Consider the following 17,203-nt stretch of genomic DNA (forward strand, 5'->3'; position numbering starts at 1 on the left):
TCACCGGAGCCGAAACAATATTGCAACTTAAATAAGACGCAACAGCTATTAATACTCCACCTCCTCTGATTTTGCAGATTTTAAGGATTTTCAGAACATTCTTTAACAAATCCGAGGAGTTTTTTTTATTTTTCATTTTATTATTTATCTTTTATTATCCTCCCCTTGACGTTTCGGAGACCAGTAGGACAAAAAGTTATTTAAATATTTGTAACGGCCTTATTTGGATCCATTGAAACGAAGGCTGGTAACATTTTTTGTGTGTACTTTATACCAATCTTAACAGCTTCAGGTATGGTATTTGCTTTGGACATTGCATCAATCATATGATGCAAGTGTTCAGTTTAGAAAATCAAAATCGGAAGCAGACATGCTACCTGAATCGGCAACATGACCGTTATTTTCCGTTGGGACATGGGTAGGGTAAATGATTTCAAAAAGTGCGTGGGCAATACGCACCCCCTTAACCAAAGACGTTTCATAGCCCTTTCTAAGGGTAACTTTCTAAAAAACCAACATAAGTCCATTACAGCAGACTTGAATTACATTTCAATAGTTTCCATATGATTTGGAAACAACTGCTGCAAGCTCGCCGCGCCAGTGTCCAGTTGGTAAGGGCATATCGTCCTGCCTACACTGCGGCGTTTTGACCAGTGAAACATATTTTTGAAAAACGTTACATTTTTGAAGATGGAAGCAATTTTATATCATATTAACTACTGAGAAAAATTATTTTGTTGCCCAACTGAGTGTTCCAGTGCAAGTTTTGTGGACAGTATGCTAGCGTCGCTCCAGAATGTTGAGCAAACAAACATTAAAAGTTACATCAAAACTGTAACTTTTTGTATGTTGCTATTACACTGGATTCTGTTTTTACACGATTTACATTTTCTCAATTTTCCACTCATCGTAAATGTCAAACGTATTTTAATTATCATGTGATTTGCCTTTGATTTATTCTGGATTTTTTGAAACATGTTGCGAAGGGTTTGGTGGCAAATTGAAGTCACACGATCAAAAATACGAGCGAAAAAAAATCGTGTAAAAACGAAATCCTGTGTATTTTCATTTTGTAATACAAAAATACTTCCACATTCACATAGTATGATTGTTTTACAAATTATTATATATACCAACTGATTTTTATACCCTTAATTTGTTATAGTTTTCTAGAAATCAAAGGGGGGCGTTTTGGTCAGGTGGGGCGCATTATACCGTCTTACCCTATACACCTCATTTTGAGAAGAGAAATTTTGTCTACCAGCAGCGATGTTTGCATACGTAGTTACATTGGAAAAAATTGGAATTTACTGAAGTGCTTGCAAAATTTGTTCGTGGATTGTGGTGGGTATGAATAGCTCGACCGGTAACTGGTTTCGAAGTTTTTGCGTTTGTAAAATTTCTATCCGTCGAATCTGGGATTTCCCGATTGGAATTTCCCGTTATCAATTTTGCACGGGAATTCAAAACTTTTTTTGCGTGAAGGGCATTCCCAGAAATTGGATTTATGATTGCCCCCACAATTAGCACATTTAAATTTATTGGAATCTTCTCTCACAGGACAGGCGTCCTTGGCGTGAGAGGTTCCACCACAAATCATGCATTTAGCATCCATGTGGCAATGTTTAGTTCCGTGACCACACTTTTGGCACGTACGGCACTGAGTGGGGTTCTGAAAATTGCCCCCCGGCCTGCGGAAATGTTCCCATGTAACATTGACATGGGACAAAATGCTGGCCATTTCCAAACTGTTCATATTATTTAGTTCTCTTTTGTTGAAGTGAACTAAATAAAATTCTTGAGTAATAACTCTCTGGGAAGTACCAGGATAGGATTTTTTTATCGTAATAAATTGGACTGGTGGAAATCCAAATAATTATCAAAATAATTATTAATATTTCAATTTTAATCTCATCCAGTGATTTATCATCACGGGGAAAACCTTGCTATACGACTTAGGACAATCGCTCAGTTTTGACGTCGTACGTGAAAAAAATATGCTGCTTCTCAGTTAAGCTGAACAAGACGTTTGCGATCGTCAAAGGATCCCGGCAAAACGCGGCAGTCGCATGGATCGAATCACCTGGGCTAGGCTAGGTAGATTCGATTTGCTCAATTTCGTCATCAATCAAATCAAACGTATTGCTCAGTTCGATAGGAGAAGAATTATGTCCAAGAAGAAGGAATATCTGAAGTCTCCAGCTTCCTTCTAGTTTTCCCGCGCTTGGGCAGGACGGTCTTGAAACCTTGTTTCTTAGAAGGAAGTTGAGAATTTAGAGACTCCCCCTTCCTCTTGTTTTTATTAATGCTCATTGCTGAGCGTGGAGACGTGACCTTCTCAGAAGTTTTTTTTTCCAGAACGGTGTCCTGGCAGGATTACCACCGCTTGTCGGAATTTTACTTCCGCAAACGGGTCCAACGTAAAACGAAGGCACGGGTCCAAGCAAAGATCGTAACGGGATCAGTAGGTACTCGGGGAATCAATAGCGGTACCTGCCTGGGCCAACAGATACTACGCTAAGACACTCCTACCTCAGCATGCACAAACTTCAGCCATGCCTCGGGGTGACCATAGCGTTTACCCGCAACGACACTCCATCCTCAGCACAGGCCGATCACTCACTCGCTAACCTACCGAAGTTGGGACAGTTCCCATGCTCCTTGGGGTGTTTTGGAACGTCATATTGTCAGCTTCAGAGCTTGGCGATACGGCCGGTTTTACATCGTTACGCACTACTTCAGAGTATCCATATACCAGCGTAACGGGCGAAGCTTGAGCACTTTATGGAATATCTCAGAGGTTCCCAATCTTTTTAGATATGCGACCCACCTAGCTGAATTCCATATTGCTTGCGACTTACCAGCCCAAGTAACATTTTAAGTTTTATTCCGCTCTTGGAATGGTTTTCAAGATGAAATAATAAGAACTAACAATAAAACTGATAACTACACGACAACCTTCTGATGATTACTATAAGAGTAAAATATGACCAAGTGGCCCTCTCTCGATAACCACTATAAACCTCTTATAAGAGTATTTGAAAACCTCTTTTTGAACCACCCGCAAAAAAAGGGAAATGGACTGATGATGAAATTCATGATGAGGATGTCAACAAAATAATATTTATCAGGTTTGTTTTTCAATATACTTTCTTTGAAATCTTTCGATTTTATGGTGAAAGCTAGGTAAAAAATAAAACTGTATACCACGCGCCGGCAAAATAATGTAGTTTAGCGCTTTTAATTGAGAATAACATCAACATAGTAAATATCCACCTAATCTGTCGTAAATATCCACCTAATTCCAATCATTTAGCAAGAAAAGTGTTCTACGCGATGAAAATATCATTTATTTATGGATTTCAGCGATACATTTCACCGACTTGAAAATACTTCTCCTATTTTACACCGTTATAAACTCTTTGCAATGCAAATATTCTTATTGGGGTTATTCATTTGACCACATTACGACTAAAAATTGTGGCTTTGACCGAGCTTTGTAAATATGGCTTAATAAGCTCTTCAGTACAACCGTAGAGTTGCTCATAAGATCAATCGGAATTTGACGTTTGAAGCTTTTCCAGCAGATTTATGAGTGGTTTATTGATAGTAATAAGAGCACCAATAAAACTGAAAACTAGTCATGGCGGTTGCTGTCATAAAACCACTATAAGAATTAAATAAATCCAACAAGCATAGAAATTGTTACTTGGGAGGTTTGGTACCTTGCAAGATTTTTAGAATTGGATTTGGTTCGGATTTGGAGCGGATTTGGTTTGGATTTTGATTGGTTTTGAATTGGATTTGGTTTATATTGGATTTTGATTGGATTCAAATTAGATTTGGGTTGGTTTTTAATTGGATTTGGATTGAATTTGATTTGTATTTGAATTGGCTTGGATTGGATCAAGATTCAATTTGGATTGGATTTTAAACAGAATGGTTTTGTATTGATTTGGATAGGATTAGGATTGGATTGGATTAAATTTGGATTTGGTTTGGATATGATTTGATTTTTTTTTTATTGTGTTCGATTAGGTTTGGAATGGATTTTTGTTAGATTTAGATTGTGTTGGATTTAATTGTATTTGCTAAAATCTCTGTAATTTTTTATCCCATTTCTGAGTTTCTGACTCTTTTCAGCATTCATATTCTCTTCTTACTCGGATAACAAAAGAAGGCCATCGACTATGTAAAATTTGTTGTTCTCTAGTCACCCATTTATTACCAAGATCCAAATCTAATTGCTGGAATAGATTTAAGGGGCAAAATAAAGATTTTGATGATTGATTTTCGCGACCTCCCCGTGGGGGTCGCGACCCACAGTTTATGAACCCATGGAATATCTTTTGTATGTGCGAATAGTTTTCCTACTGCTATGGTCTCGTTTGAGGTTTTAACGGAGAAACTTTTTCCTGAAGAACAAATAGCATTAGCACCCATGTTTTATAAATTTTGATAAGAATTACTTACTTTTTAAGCATAAACTAACTAATTAGTAATCGACACTTTAGTGTGGTTTATTTAGTGCTATGTAACTTTTCGTGGTACGACATTGAGCGGATTGTACCTTTCGCCGAATGATATTTGACGGAATTTACCATTTCGCGGAATATTAATAACAATAGCTTAGTGTTAATTGAGCACTTCTACAATTATTATCTGCGAGGTTTCTAAGCTAAGTTATCTTTTTTTTTGCATTCGTATAACACGAATTTCTAATCGAAAAATATTCTAGACAGGGCCAGAAGTTTAACCCAGCGTAGCCTTGGGGTCTCCAGTAGCCTTGCGATCAAAGGCATAGGATTGCCAATCTGGAGATAGCGAGCTCGATTCTCGGTCCGGTCTAGGATGTTTTCGGGTTGGAAACTTTCTTTACACCCTGGGCATAATGTATCCATTGTACTTGCCACACAAGATACATACTCATGCAATGGCGGGCATAGAAAAGCTTTCAAATAATAACTGAGCTGCCATGGACATGACGGGCTTCCATTGGCATGGGTTTCCGTAGTTTTCTTCAGCAAAATTTGCATATCATCTTTCATCAGTCATAGAGGTCATTTTAGAGTCACTAGGGATGTCCAGAAGAAGCATATTGTTCATATATAGTACTAGAAACTAGAAAAAAAATGTTATAAAACATTTTTGGAACCTGTAAGTGATGTTCACACTAAAATATGTTATGTAAAGTAAATTATACTATATTTTGAAAAGATCATCCTTACTCACGCCCCTCTGGGGGGAGAATGAGCATACCTAGAATCATAACTTACCAGTATGGTAAGGCTAGATGAGATGGGTAAGATATCCGTAAAAGAATTGTGAAAATCGGTCAAAAGGCGCCTGAGAACCAGCTGTTTGAAAATGTAGTTACCATGATTTTCTGATCACGGTAGTCCCCGTAAGTAATTTTATCACGGTATTCGTAGTGTCAAAGCAGAAATTATCTACTCGTTTTGCCTTATACCCGCCAGACGCATCTATTTAAAGAAGGCATTACCCCTCCCTTCGAGTTATACCGGGCAGACGCGTTCGTTTAAATGAAGGCATTATCAACTACTTCCGCTTTATACCGGGCAGACGCATCCATTCAGAAGATGGCTTTTCCCTTTGCTTTATACCGGAAAGATGCGTTCTTTCAAAGCAGACATTGGGGAAGATCCATCAACGTAACGCAAAAAAACTATTTTCAAATTCCCACACTTCTTGTATGGAGCATTCAAAATTTTTATATGGATTGTCACACTTCTGGCAACCCCCCTCCCCCCTCTAAGCGTTACGTTATTTATGGATGCTCCCTTGTTTACTCCTTTCGCCTTATACCGGGCAGACGCATCCACTTTAAAAGGCATCATCCCTCCCTTCGCCTTATGCCAAGCAGACGTGTTCTTTCAAAGAAGGCATTATTAACTCTTTTCGCCTTATACCGGGCAAACGCATCCATTTACAGAAAGCATTACCCCTCCCTTTGCCTTATACCGGGCAGTTTGTTCGCTTTATACCGGGCCGACGCATCTTTTCAAAATAGGTAATATCTTTCCCCTTTGTTTTACACCGGCAGATGCGTTAATTCATAGAAGGGACTTCCTCATTTCTTTTCTTTATACCGAGCAAACGTGTCCTGTTCAAGAAGGCATTTTTTCTTCACTTTGCCGTATACCGACCGCATGCGGTCATACAAAGAAAGCATTGCTTTAAATCACAATCCAAAAGAATTTAGACTGGATTTCGAAATTTCTTTCGGAAAAAAGTGCATTCCGCGAAATGTGTTACGGAGATTTGGTACATTCCGCGGAGTGTCGTACAGCGAACAAAAATCGCATAGCTTCCGGACTTCTTTCCTCCACATCCGCTGAGGCTGCCTTCGACGAAGCAGGTGCCCTCTCATGTCGCCATCGTATGCAGGCGGCTGTTTGCCAGCTTCACCCCAGTGGCTAGGGTCCACTAGAACTGGGCTAAGAGCTGGCACTTCTTCTCTACTAACGTAAACCACTCCATTGCGAGGCGCCTCATAAGACTAGACAACACGGAAGCTCTACGAAGATCAGTCGCCGAGCTGCTAAACACCGAGTTCATGAACCACGAGCATCGCAACACTGACGGATCCCTTTTGAAAGAAGGTGTTGGCTTAGCCGTTACTGGGAACAACTTAACGGTCACTTGTCATAAGACGAGTTTGTACAATCCCATTGAATTCCACCACTTAATTGTATCTTGACAGATACGTATTTCGACCTCAACAGTAAGGCTGTCTTCAGTGTCTCGTACACAAGTCGAGTCAAGTACGAGACACTGAAGACGGCCTTACTGTTGAGGTCGAAATACGTATCTGTCAAGATACAATTAAGTGGTGGAATTCAATGGGATTGTACAAACTCGTCTTATGACAAGTGAAGACATTCCACTAAAAAGCTCAAAATAATTTTCTTAACCTAACATTGTTGGATAGCCTTCCTGAACAACGCAGCGTCTTCTCAGCGGAAACCGCAGCTCTGTTTATTGCCGCTACCACCCCCTCCGACAAACCGACCATAGAGCTTACTGATTCCGCCAGTGCCATCGCTGCGCTGCAAAGCGACCTCCCCCCCCTAAAGCATCCATGGATCCAGGCCATTCTCGTCTCGTTTGCGAACAACAGTCCAAAACCTTCGCCTGGATCTTGGTGCACTGTGAGGTGCCATAGAATGTCATTGTGGACGTTTTGGCTGAAGTCAGTCATCAAGGCCGGCGTTTCACGACATCGTTAAAACCTGAATAAACAAAATCGTCAGTCAGGGTTAGAAAAATCAATGGGCAGCTTCCATGATAGCAGCTACGGAAGGTCAAAGGATTCACGGCACCCTAGAACGATATGTCGAGAAGGTGAGTGAATCACGAGTTGCATCAGCTGTTGGGAGAACCATCCATCGTTCACAGAGTAAAATTGGACGTCAGGGTACGTAGCCAGAATGTCGGACAGTAATCCTGGGAAAATGGTTCTCGACAACCATCCGACGGGCATAAGAAGGCGAGGTGCGCAGCGAGCAAAGTGGATCGATCAGATGAAAGATGGTTTGTGAACCCTTGATAGGCTGCGTAGTTGGCGAAGTGCAGCCATAGACCGAGCTGAATGGAGAAGACTTTTAGTACTGCACCAATGTAAGTGGTAGTCTGATTAAATAAATAAATGACGTTCTCTTAATAATCGAGAAGAAATCAAGAATTCGACAGTTCAGAATTAATCGATTATCGAAACGGTTAATCGATTAATCGAAGTAAGCGAAAAAATTACGACATATCTTCTTACGGCGGGGCAGTCAGCGCAATGATGCACAGAAGAAATAAACTACCCAATAGTGAGTTTAATTCACCCAACCTCGAACATCCGTACGGGAAGCCAAAATTGAGTAAGTAGGGTCGAATATAGCTAGTAGAATCTATAGATGAGCGAAAGCATGGCTGAGTCGTTTTTTTGCCCGTGCACACGCGCATATGACGTCACAGCCCTTAACGTTTTCATTGAAATTGTGACGTCAGCTCGTTTGGAGACACGTTTGATTGTAGTTCTAGCTTTGTGCTTAACTGATTGCAATATTTTTAGTAGATTGATAAATCACATCCATCTATGTTAGAAAGTTCACGCAAAGCGTTGTCGGTGAAAATGACGTGTCAGTGCTGAACCGGTCTAAAGTACACTTGATAAACAGAATTTCCACTGTAGATAAGATTCAGCGCACAATCGCAAGACTGGTTCTCCACCCTAAATGGCCAATCTCTACGTTGTTGATCATTATAAATAAGATTGATTGGTTGCCCAAAACCACCAGTTCAATTGTTGCCGACTGTACGGGAAGTGTCGTCCGGAACATATTTTTTTTCGCGCTAATCATGACTGTAGAAACCATCATCGAGAGAATTAAGGTTCGCGTAGCCGCCGTTGACCCGAACGGTCCGCGCAAGGTTCTGGGCGTGTTCCAGCTGAACATCAAGACCGAAACCGGTGTCGAGCAGTGGAGTGAGTTTCTGACATCCAGGAAGCCGTGTACAGTTTGCTAATTAGTGATGCCATTTTTTTTCGCAGTTGTCGATTTGAAGCAATTGAAGGTCGATGCGGGAGTTACGGCAACCCCCGATGTTACGGTCACTGTCGGCCTGGAGAGCATGCTGGCCATCAGCGGAAAGACATTGACCATTACCGATGCTCTGAAGGACGGTAAAATTGAGATCACTGGAGATGCCGATCTGGCTACCAAGTTGGCCGAAGTGATTTAAATTATTTGATAAGTGAATAAATATGTTATGTGAATAAGCTTAATTTGATCCGGTGTACTTTTATTCATGATGAACTTTTCATGCTAAATTATTTATGCCAATAAAAAAGTTGCATGCTATATTTCGTTTCTAGACGATTTTTTTTTTCAAAAATCTATAGGGGAACTGTTTTATTTTCCAAATAACTAAAAATTCATCTCATTCCGAAAGAAACGAATAGAGTAACAACTGAGTTTTGGCACGCTTGCTTGCTGCTGGAAAACAAATCTAGGAACATTTTTTTAAATTTACTTTATTAAAATGATTTTTTTAAATGAGCTTATAAGTTCGGCACTTGCTTTTGCTTTATATGGAAGCAACAAGATGAACAACTGAAACAGTAACCCTGTTTGCATTTCCTTCAAATTGAAACATCTTATCATATCGGCAAATACAGTAAGAACCAATGTTAAGCAGTTATACAATCTGTAACTTGATATTCCACTCCGTGACCCTTATCTAGAGCAACGGACTATTATCTGCAATGTTAAGCAACCGGCTATCAGCTTTTGGGGCTGATAATGCCGAATGGCGCGGAGCTTATTGTTTTCGATAAGAGCTGCAAATGCGTTCTCCTTTGTTGTCACCAAGCACTGATGCATCCGACTAGCTTGGTCGGATGACATAATTCAGGGCTCAATCAAATGAGATGCTCGTTGTGGCGCTAAAATTATTAAGATTAGGCATCGGATTGCAGGAAACGTCGTGAGCAGAGCCTTGTGGGGTAGAACATTTTGTTTTCAATATTTCAGTAATTGGACGCTATTTCAAATTTATTATTGCTATAATAGAATTTGCGTTTCAAATTATAATCATCAAACATTTCCCGACTAGAAGGTCATATCAAAATTATATCAACATATGTTATTATACTAGTTTTTTATAACAAAATTTGTTAGAAACATGGTGCAGGATGTTGTTAAAATATCTAAATTTTTATCAAAAATTACAGTACTGGAAACAAAAAGCTATCAAATTTTGTTACAATTTTATCAAAAAAATTACATGTTTTGTTAGAAATTTTTAACAGAATCAGATACAAATTGTTGAGTTGACTTGAGTCTGTGCAGTTGACTTTTGTTGCAGGTTATTGGTCTGCTTATTGTGGTAAACAAACAGACATTTTTGTTTTTGTCTGAACAAGAATATTTTTCAAGAACACGAAACTAACAACAACCTTTTCAAATGATATCACTAGCGTTGTGATATCTATTCCTTGTAGACTTTGCTACATCTATTTTAATTGTCTACTGTTGGGCAATTCGGTGTTTTTTAAATCATATTTTTAAAAAGTCCTACAACAACATTTGAAAGATAATGGCTACTAAGAACAAAATTGTATCAACATAAGTTATGAATATCACAATATGTTAAAATTTTGTTCAGTTTCTGTTATGCTCTTCTAGTCGGGTTCTTATTGCTATTTCGTTTTTAACGATGCTTATGACTTCATTGAATGCCTGATAAAAGGCTGATTGTGTTTTTCAATGATTATTGAGGTAAGAAGTTCAAGTGGAATGATTAGGCACCAATGGTTGGAATAAATTCCGAAATACGTGTAAATCTTTCACGAGATGAAAGCCTCCCCAATAAAACACAGTTATTAACTACATATAAGGAACAGCAAATTAACTCACTTTATGGTTCCTTTCACTCAAATCCGCCCTTGCGTGAAAGAAGCCAAAAGTACGTGAAAATAATGCAAAAAATCCGGTGAACACTTTACCTTTATTCCAGTGTTGAATTTTAACCCACCACTAGGTTAATCGAACTTCTATACAAGTGCGAAAAAACAAAACTGGATAGGCATCCCCACCGAGAAGTGATGAATAAAACGCATCGATCTCGCTCATTTTGTATTGGGGACAACATTTTTTTTTCGTACATCTGTGAAAACAAGTTTGAAATGCATCATCAGAACAATTGCCCTCCGCATTTGGAGCTTTTTATTTTTTTTTACGGGCTAATGCTTGTCGATGAACCTACGCCGAGTATCCTTCTGCACTGGACTCGATCCTTTTCACTTCGCGGGTAAAATCATTATCGCACGTCACTAATGTTCCAAGATACACAAATTCTTCTACCACTTCAAATTTTCCACCATTCAGCACCATTTCACTACCACCACCGCTAATGAGTCCACGTTGATTGCCAGCGACCATGTACATCGTTTTGCTGGTATTGATCGTGAGTCCAATCCTTACTGTCTCCCTCTTCCACGGCACGGCATTCAATTCCGATTATATCGATATCGTCTGCAAATCCCAGGAGCATATGCGATCTTGTGATGATGGTGCCGCTTCTTTCCAAACCTGCTCTCCTAATCGCTCCCTCGAGCGCTATATTGAACAGTAGATTCAAGAGTGCATCACCACCCTGCTAAGGTAACAAATGACGTCGATATTTCATCCGCAACCCTTACACTTGATTTCGATCCGTTCAACGTTATTCGAAGCAGCCGTATCAGTTTCGCCGGAAAACTATGTTCTAGCATAATTTGCCATAATTCATTCCGTTTCACTGAATCGTATGCCACCTTGATATAAAAAAACAGATGATGTGTCTGTTGTACTACCGGAATTTATCAAGGATTTGTCTCAGGGGACGCATTTGATCTGTCGTTGATCGGCTCTCACGAAAACCTGCCTGATATTCGCCGACGATGGACTCTTCAAGCGGTCTCAATCTGGTGAACAGAATTCGGTACATAATTTTGTACGCTGAATTAAGGAGGGTTATTCTTTGGTAATTGGAGCATTCTAGTTTGTGCCCTTTCTTAAAGAGAGGGCAAATTAGGCCGTCCAATCAGACATCAGTCAATTCCTCATCTTCCCATATTTTTGACATAATATGATGCAGAACTTAAAAAAGCAGCTCACTGCCATATTTGAGAAGCTGGTCCTTCCCTGCAGATTTATTGTTTTTCAGCTCTTTAATGGTTTTTCTAACCTCATCTAAAGTATGCGGCTCCACAGCTTGTCAATCGTCGCTAATATTTATTCTGTTCATCGATGAACCGGCACTTAAACTATTCAAACAAGTCTAGAAGTGTTGCTTCCACCTGGCAGTCACTTCGATTTCATCTGCCAGCAAATTCCCTTTTTGGTCGTTGCACATAACGGGAGATGGCGCTGTCTTTATCCGCACGCCATGGACAGTTTCATAAAACCTCCGCCCTGCTCCATTATGTAATGCGCCTCACTAATTACTTTTTTGTACTCTTTTTTCTTTCTACGGTGGGTTCGTTTTTCGGCTGCTCTTGCATCCTTGTAGGGACGTTCCGATACTTCAAAATATCGATATTTGATTCGATACGATAATCGAATCAAAGTATCGATTCACCGATATATTGGAATCAAAATATAGATATATCGGATAATCATATGATATTTTAGACATGCGCATATTTGAAAGATATTTGCTGTTGATGTTTGTTTTTACTCCTTTTAAAAAGTAATTACAAATGACTATGATATATTAGTTTATTCCTGAGAGTTTAACCAACTTGCGGGTAGAGGTGGCTCAACATTCAGCGACGTCGACGTTCGTCGTATTTTTACCCGGTAGCGAAGACGTTTTAGACATAAGGCTGAATTCCCTTTTTTCTATCCGCCTAAATTTCTTCGAAAAATTCAATTAAATTTCTAACAAATTTTCTGAAAATCCACTAACAATTCTTCAAATTGCCTTAAAAAGTTCTCCTTAAAATCTGTTTTCAGCATATAAGGGAAAATATTAATTCTTTTAACAAAAACATTCTTTCTTCAGAATTTCCAATAGAAAATCCATATTGTTATATTCCGAACGATCAAAGAAAATTTCTCTGGAACTTGCTGAAATTTCGCATGACTGACAATTGTTTTTATTCACTACGGAAAACTCTTCGAAAAAAAATGTAGTTTTACGGGTAATTAGTTTGTTCATTTTCATAATTATTTTTAGCAGAAAATATTTTTTTTATTAGAATTTTAACGAAAGTATTTTCAAAATGTCCCCGAGAAATCTTTTCATTTCCACAGGCATTTCTCTTCATTTTACACTCGGTTTCCTTCTGATTTTCCGAAAGAAATATCCACATAAAATTCTTGAAAATGTCTGCACGACATTCTTCTTCATTTCTACAGGAATTAATTCATCCTAATTTCTTACTAATTCCTTTGAAGCTTCGGAAATTGGAATCAAAATCAACTCAAAAGTGATAGTTCAATAATTTTAACCTGCTTGCAAAGCGAGATAACTTTTGATATAGATATCGAATAAATAATAATAGATTGGTCTTGCTGTGTAATAATTTTAACCTTATTATAATTATTTAGTTATTAATATTTAATTTTCGATCTGTTTTTAAGTTTAATTTGATTTTGACATGATTTTGGATCACGTCATATATAATTGAATTAGCGCGAGAAATTAAAGTTCAGCGACGTGAAAGATTTTTCAACATTTTTGGTGGTGATGAGTTTCCAAAATTGTCAACAATGGCAGCACAACCTCAATCTAAATATATCATCCACGCTACCGCTACCTTTTTATTAAAATACGGCATTTTAGATCCAATTTATGATCGGGCTGGAATAAAATTTGGTCTTTCTTTTGACATATTGGTCTTTGTATAATGAGAGTGGAAAATAAAGAAGAAATGAGTAAATTTATAAATTCGCAAGAATGTTTGGGTAAAGTTCTTTTTTTTTTAATTTGGCCATACAACTTTAAATTCTCCCCTCAAAACATAAAATTTGATCTCAAAATGTTGAGGGCTAAGGAGTCAGTAGGAGAAAATAATATTTGTAACCTTACCGTTATAGCATATAAGCATATAATTTTATTAGTACTTTCTTTTTTATCTGTTCAATAACGGGAATTTTAAAATATTTAACTTTTTCACTCAGTACTTCTGCAGTAAAATAAAATACTAATGTAGTTTCAGTCCGTCTTTTTCGTATTCGATATATTGATATCTAAAGCAAAAATATCGATATGACCGATATATTGAAAGCAAAATATCGATACAAAAATATCGGATATCGAAACAAATATATCGATATACCGATATATCGGAAATATCGGAACGTCCCTACATCCTTGTACCATTCTCTATTCGATCGGGTAACTGATACCAACATCCGGCTTCTGGCAACGTTCTTCTCGCATGTCCCTCTCAGACACTCCACATCGAATCAACCCGTCCAGGATCACCTCTGTTCTCACACAGAAATAAAATCCGTGGTAAAACTACTATTTTGTAGACTACGCTCTGTTTTTAAAAATACCATGAAATCTCGGTAAATTTTACCATGGTTTCAGCTAAATTCACCACTGTTTTAGTTCATGTGCCGACATTCTGCATGGGCCACAGTTGATTTTTACTGCTTTTTTATGACCAGACTAAGGCCGGAGTGGCCTGTGCAATACATGAAAGTCTTCTCCATTTAGCTCGGTCCATGGCTGCACTTCGCCAACCACGAAGTCTGCGGAGGGTCCGCAAAACGTCCTCCACCTGATCGATCCACCATGCACGCTGTGCATCTCGCCTTCTTGTTCCCGTCGGATCGTTGTCGAGAACCATTTTCATCGGGTTACTGTCCGACATTCTGGCTACGTGCAGTCTTCCGATTTGAAAACGCGGTGAAAACGATGGATGGTTCTCCCAGCAGCTCATGCAGCTCGTGGTGCATTCGCCTCCTCCACGTACCGTCCGCCATCTGCACCCCAGCATAGATGGTACGCAGCACTTTCGAAAACTCCACGTGCGCGTTTGTTCTTCCACGAGCATCGTCCAAGTCTCGTGTCCGTAGAAGGACTACCGGTCTAATGTGCGTTTTGTAGATTGTCAGTTTGGTACGGCGCACAGAAGGACCAATCTTCAAAAAGACGGTCAAAAACCATTTTTTTCAAAATGATCCAAATTGATAACTTGAGTCATGGGGTGTTAGTAGAATACTTGACGATGATATTAACATAGTTTTGAGTCATTTTATTCGGGTGGATCTTACCTTTACAGTCAATACAAGTTGAGCATGTTGCTGATTTTTAATTCTGTTAAATCTTGAAACATTTATATTACTGCTTCATTATGTTGGCCACGACGTATACATCACCCAAACCTATTATATTTGGCATCATCACAAAGTGTAGTCCAAAAACTAATAAAGCCACGCTAATACGTTCGTAAATTATTTTTGATCGCGCAGAAAGCACTCGGTCTTTATTATGTATAAAATTATTATTGTATTATCTTCTTGCTGTATTCATTGTGAAATTCAAAAAGGTACCCATCGGTACCCATCAATGAAATTCACACTGTAGTTTCATTTTTTTGTCAGGAATCCAATCCTGCAGAAATTAGGTTCCGCCACCCTCCGCCCGCTCAGTTATTTCGGTTTTACTGACAGTGGTCGTTTCGGGTTTGCCAATCAATTTTGTTGAAAAGCAACACACAATATGTTTTCTCTTCTCCTTCTACTTCTCATTTGCCCCAATACAATGGTGCGACGTCAGCTGAAAATTGTCTAGGGATCGTACACTTATTACGTAAGCGTTATTTCTGTTTTTTCAAACCCCCCTAATGTAAGATTTCTTACATACAAATGATTTTTTTATTTATAGGTAAAACGACAGATCCCCCTCCCCCATAAGGGCATACGTAATATGTGTACGCCCCCCTAGTACCATTTGTTCTTGTCTCACGCATACTTTAATTAAAGAAATTCTACGTGATCATGAGTTTTTACAGGCACTTGCGCTCTGAGATTTTGAAAATATTGTTAAAGGAAGTAGGACAAACTAGAAATACTACAATAAGAGATCGGCGAAGACGCCATCTTGTTTCCAATCGAACCGTCAAAAGCGGTTCCAATTCGACTTGTTTACTTTTTGCCTCCATAAGAAGCAAGCAAAAAGTTCAAGTGATGCCGGTATTATTTTCACGATTTCATGCATTTTCATACGTTGCCATTTCGACAGTTTTTCACTCCGCCGGTCTCTGGTTATAGGGTGGCTAGGACAAACTATCAAGTCATGTGATGTTTAGTCGCAATGCATGGAGAGTATTTTATTTGTCCCCTACGTCTAATTTTCCATAATTACTCTGTAAAAAGATCATGAGTTTTTCACATGAACCGTAATATCAAGAAACGATTTGCGCCTCTATAGCTTTACTAATTAAAGGAATACCTGTGAAAGTGCTCATAGAAATAGAACTCTACACTGGCGGTGCTAGCCATTGATATTTGATGAGACACCACTTGGTGCAAGCACGTTGTCTTTGAAAACGTTAGCGTGCTTGCGACGACTGGTGCCCAACCTCTCGTTCCGGTAGTGGATCTCTAGCTTACGGGTCGGTGATGTCTAGAAGATGTACCATCCATTCAATGATATATCATAATATGTGGCCTGCTAGACCATTTTATTCACTTCTAACATTTTTGACCGTCTTTTTTGGAATTTGTCCCACTGTGTGGCGGTGAACTCTATTCGATAGGAGCGTCTTGAGGAGTCCAAAGTACGTACGATTTCCAGCCATTATGCGTCTCCGAATTTCTCTGCTGGTATCATTTTCGGCAGTAACCAGTGAGCCTAAGTACAAACATTCTTCTAGCATCTTGATTTCTTCACCACCGATGCAAACTCGCGGTGGGTGGCTCACATTTTCTTCTCTTGAAGCTCTTCCTATCATGTACTTTGTCTTCGACGTGTTGATGACTAGTCCGATTCGCTTAGCTTCCCTCTTTAGTCTGATGTAGGCTTCCTCCATCTTCTCAAAGTTACGTGCCATAGTATCTATGTCGTCGGCAAAGTCAAATAGCAGGACGGACTTGTTGAAAATTGTACCACTCGTGTTAATCCCTGCTCTTCGTATTATCCCATTCCAAAGCGACGTTGAATAGTAGACACGAAAAACCATCAACTTGCTCTAACCCTCTGCGCATTTCAAAGGGACTCGAGAATGCCGCTGAAACTCGAACTATGCACGTCACCCGATCCGTCGTCGTCTTGATCAACCTTATCAGTTTATCCGGAAATCCGTGTTCGTGCATTAGCTGCCATAGCTGGTCCCGATCGATTGTATCATATGCAGCTTTGAAGTCGATGAATAGATGATGTGTAGGCACGTTGTATTCGCGGCTTTTCTACAATACTTGGTGAATGGCGAACACCTGGTCCGCCCATAAAACCCGCCTGGTTTCGCCCAACGAACTACCTATTGTCACTTAACAATCTTTTGACAAAATCAGAGAGACAATATATCGGTTTCACATGGCGTCCTCAGTAGGCGTTGAGTCAAGTATGAGTCAAAAAATCAACTTTACAAGGTAACAAAATGAGAGATCTATTAAGATGCTTTTCATCACCGTCCATGAAGCTGCAATAAAAGTGGCGGATTCAAAAGGAACAAAAAACACTTTTCACA

General features: G+C 39.2%; 1 protein-coding gene across 1 annotated transcript; it reads left to right on the plus strand.

The window, feature by feature from the left end:
- Positions 1-8,243: 8,243 nt before the first annotated feature.
- LOC134205214 (uncharacterized) lies at positions 8,244-8,875 on the plus strand. Its single transcript, XM_062680266.1, has 2 exons — positions 8,244-8,497; positions 8,564-8,875. Exons 1-2 carry the CDS (start codon positions 8,371-8,373, stop codon positions 8,752-8,754), a joined length of 318 nt encoding a protein of 105 aa, XP_062536250.1. The 5' UTR covers positions 8,244-8,370; the 3' UTR covers positions 8,755-8,875.
- The last annotated feature ends 8,328 nt before the right edge of the window (positions 8,876-17,203 follow it).

Source organism: Armigeres subalbatus, chromosome 1 (genome assembly GCF_024139115.2).
Source record: "Armigeres subalbatus isolate Guangzhou_Male chromosome 1, GZ_Asu_2, whole genome shotgun sequence".
In the NCBI taxonomy this organism is placed as follows: domain Eukaryota; kingdom Metazoa; phylum Arthropoda; class Insecta; order Diptera; family Culicidae; genus Armigeres; species Armigeres subalbatus.

Bases quoted from the DNA above. Each gene is read 5' to 3' on its own strand.
- LOC134205214 (XM_062680266.1), top strand. From the start codon at position 8,371: ATGACTGTAGAAACCATCATCGAGAGAATTAAGGTTCGCGTAGCCGCC. The intron at 8,498-8,563 runs GTGAGTTTCTGA...TTTTTTTCGCAG, and splicing joins AACCGGTGTCGAGCAGTGGA to TTGTCGATTTGAAGCAATTG.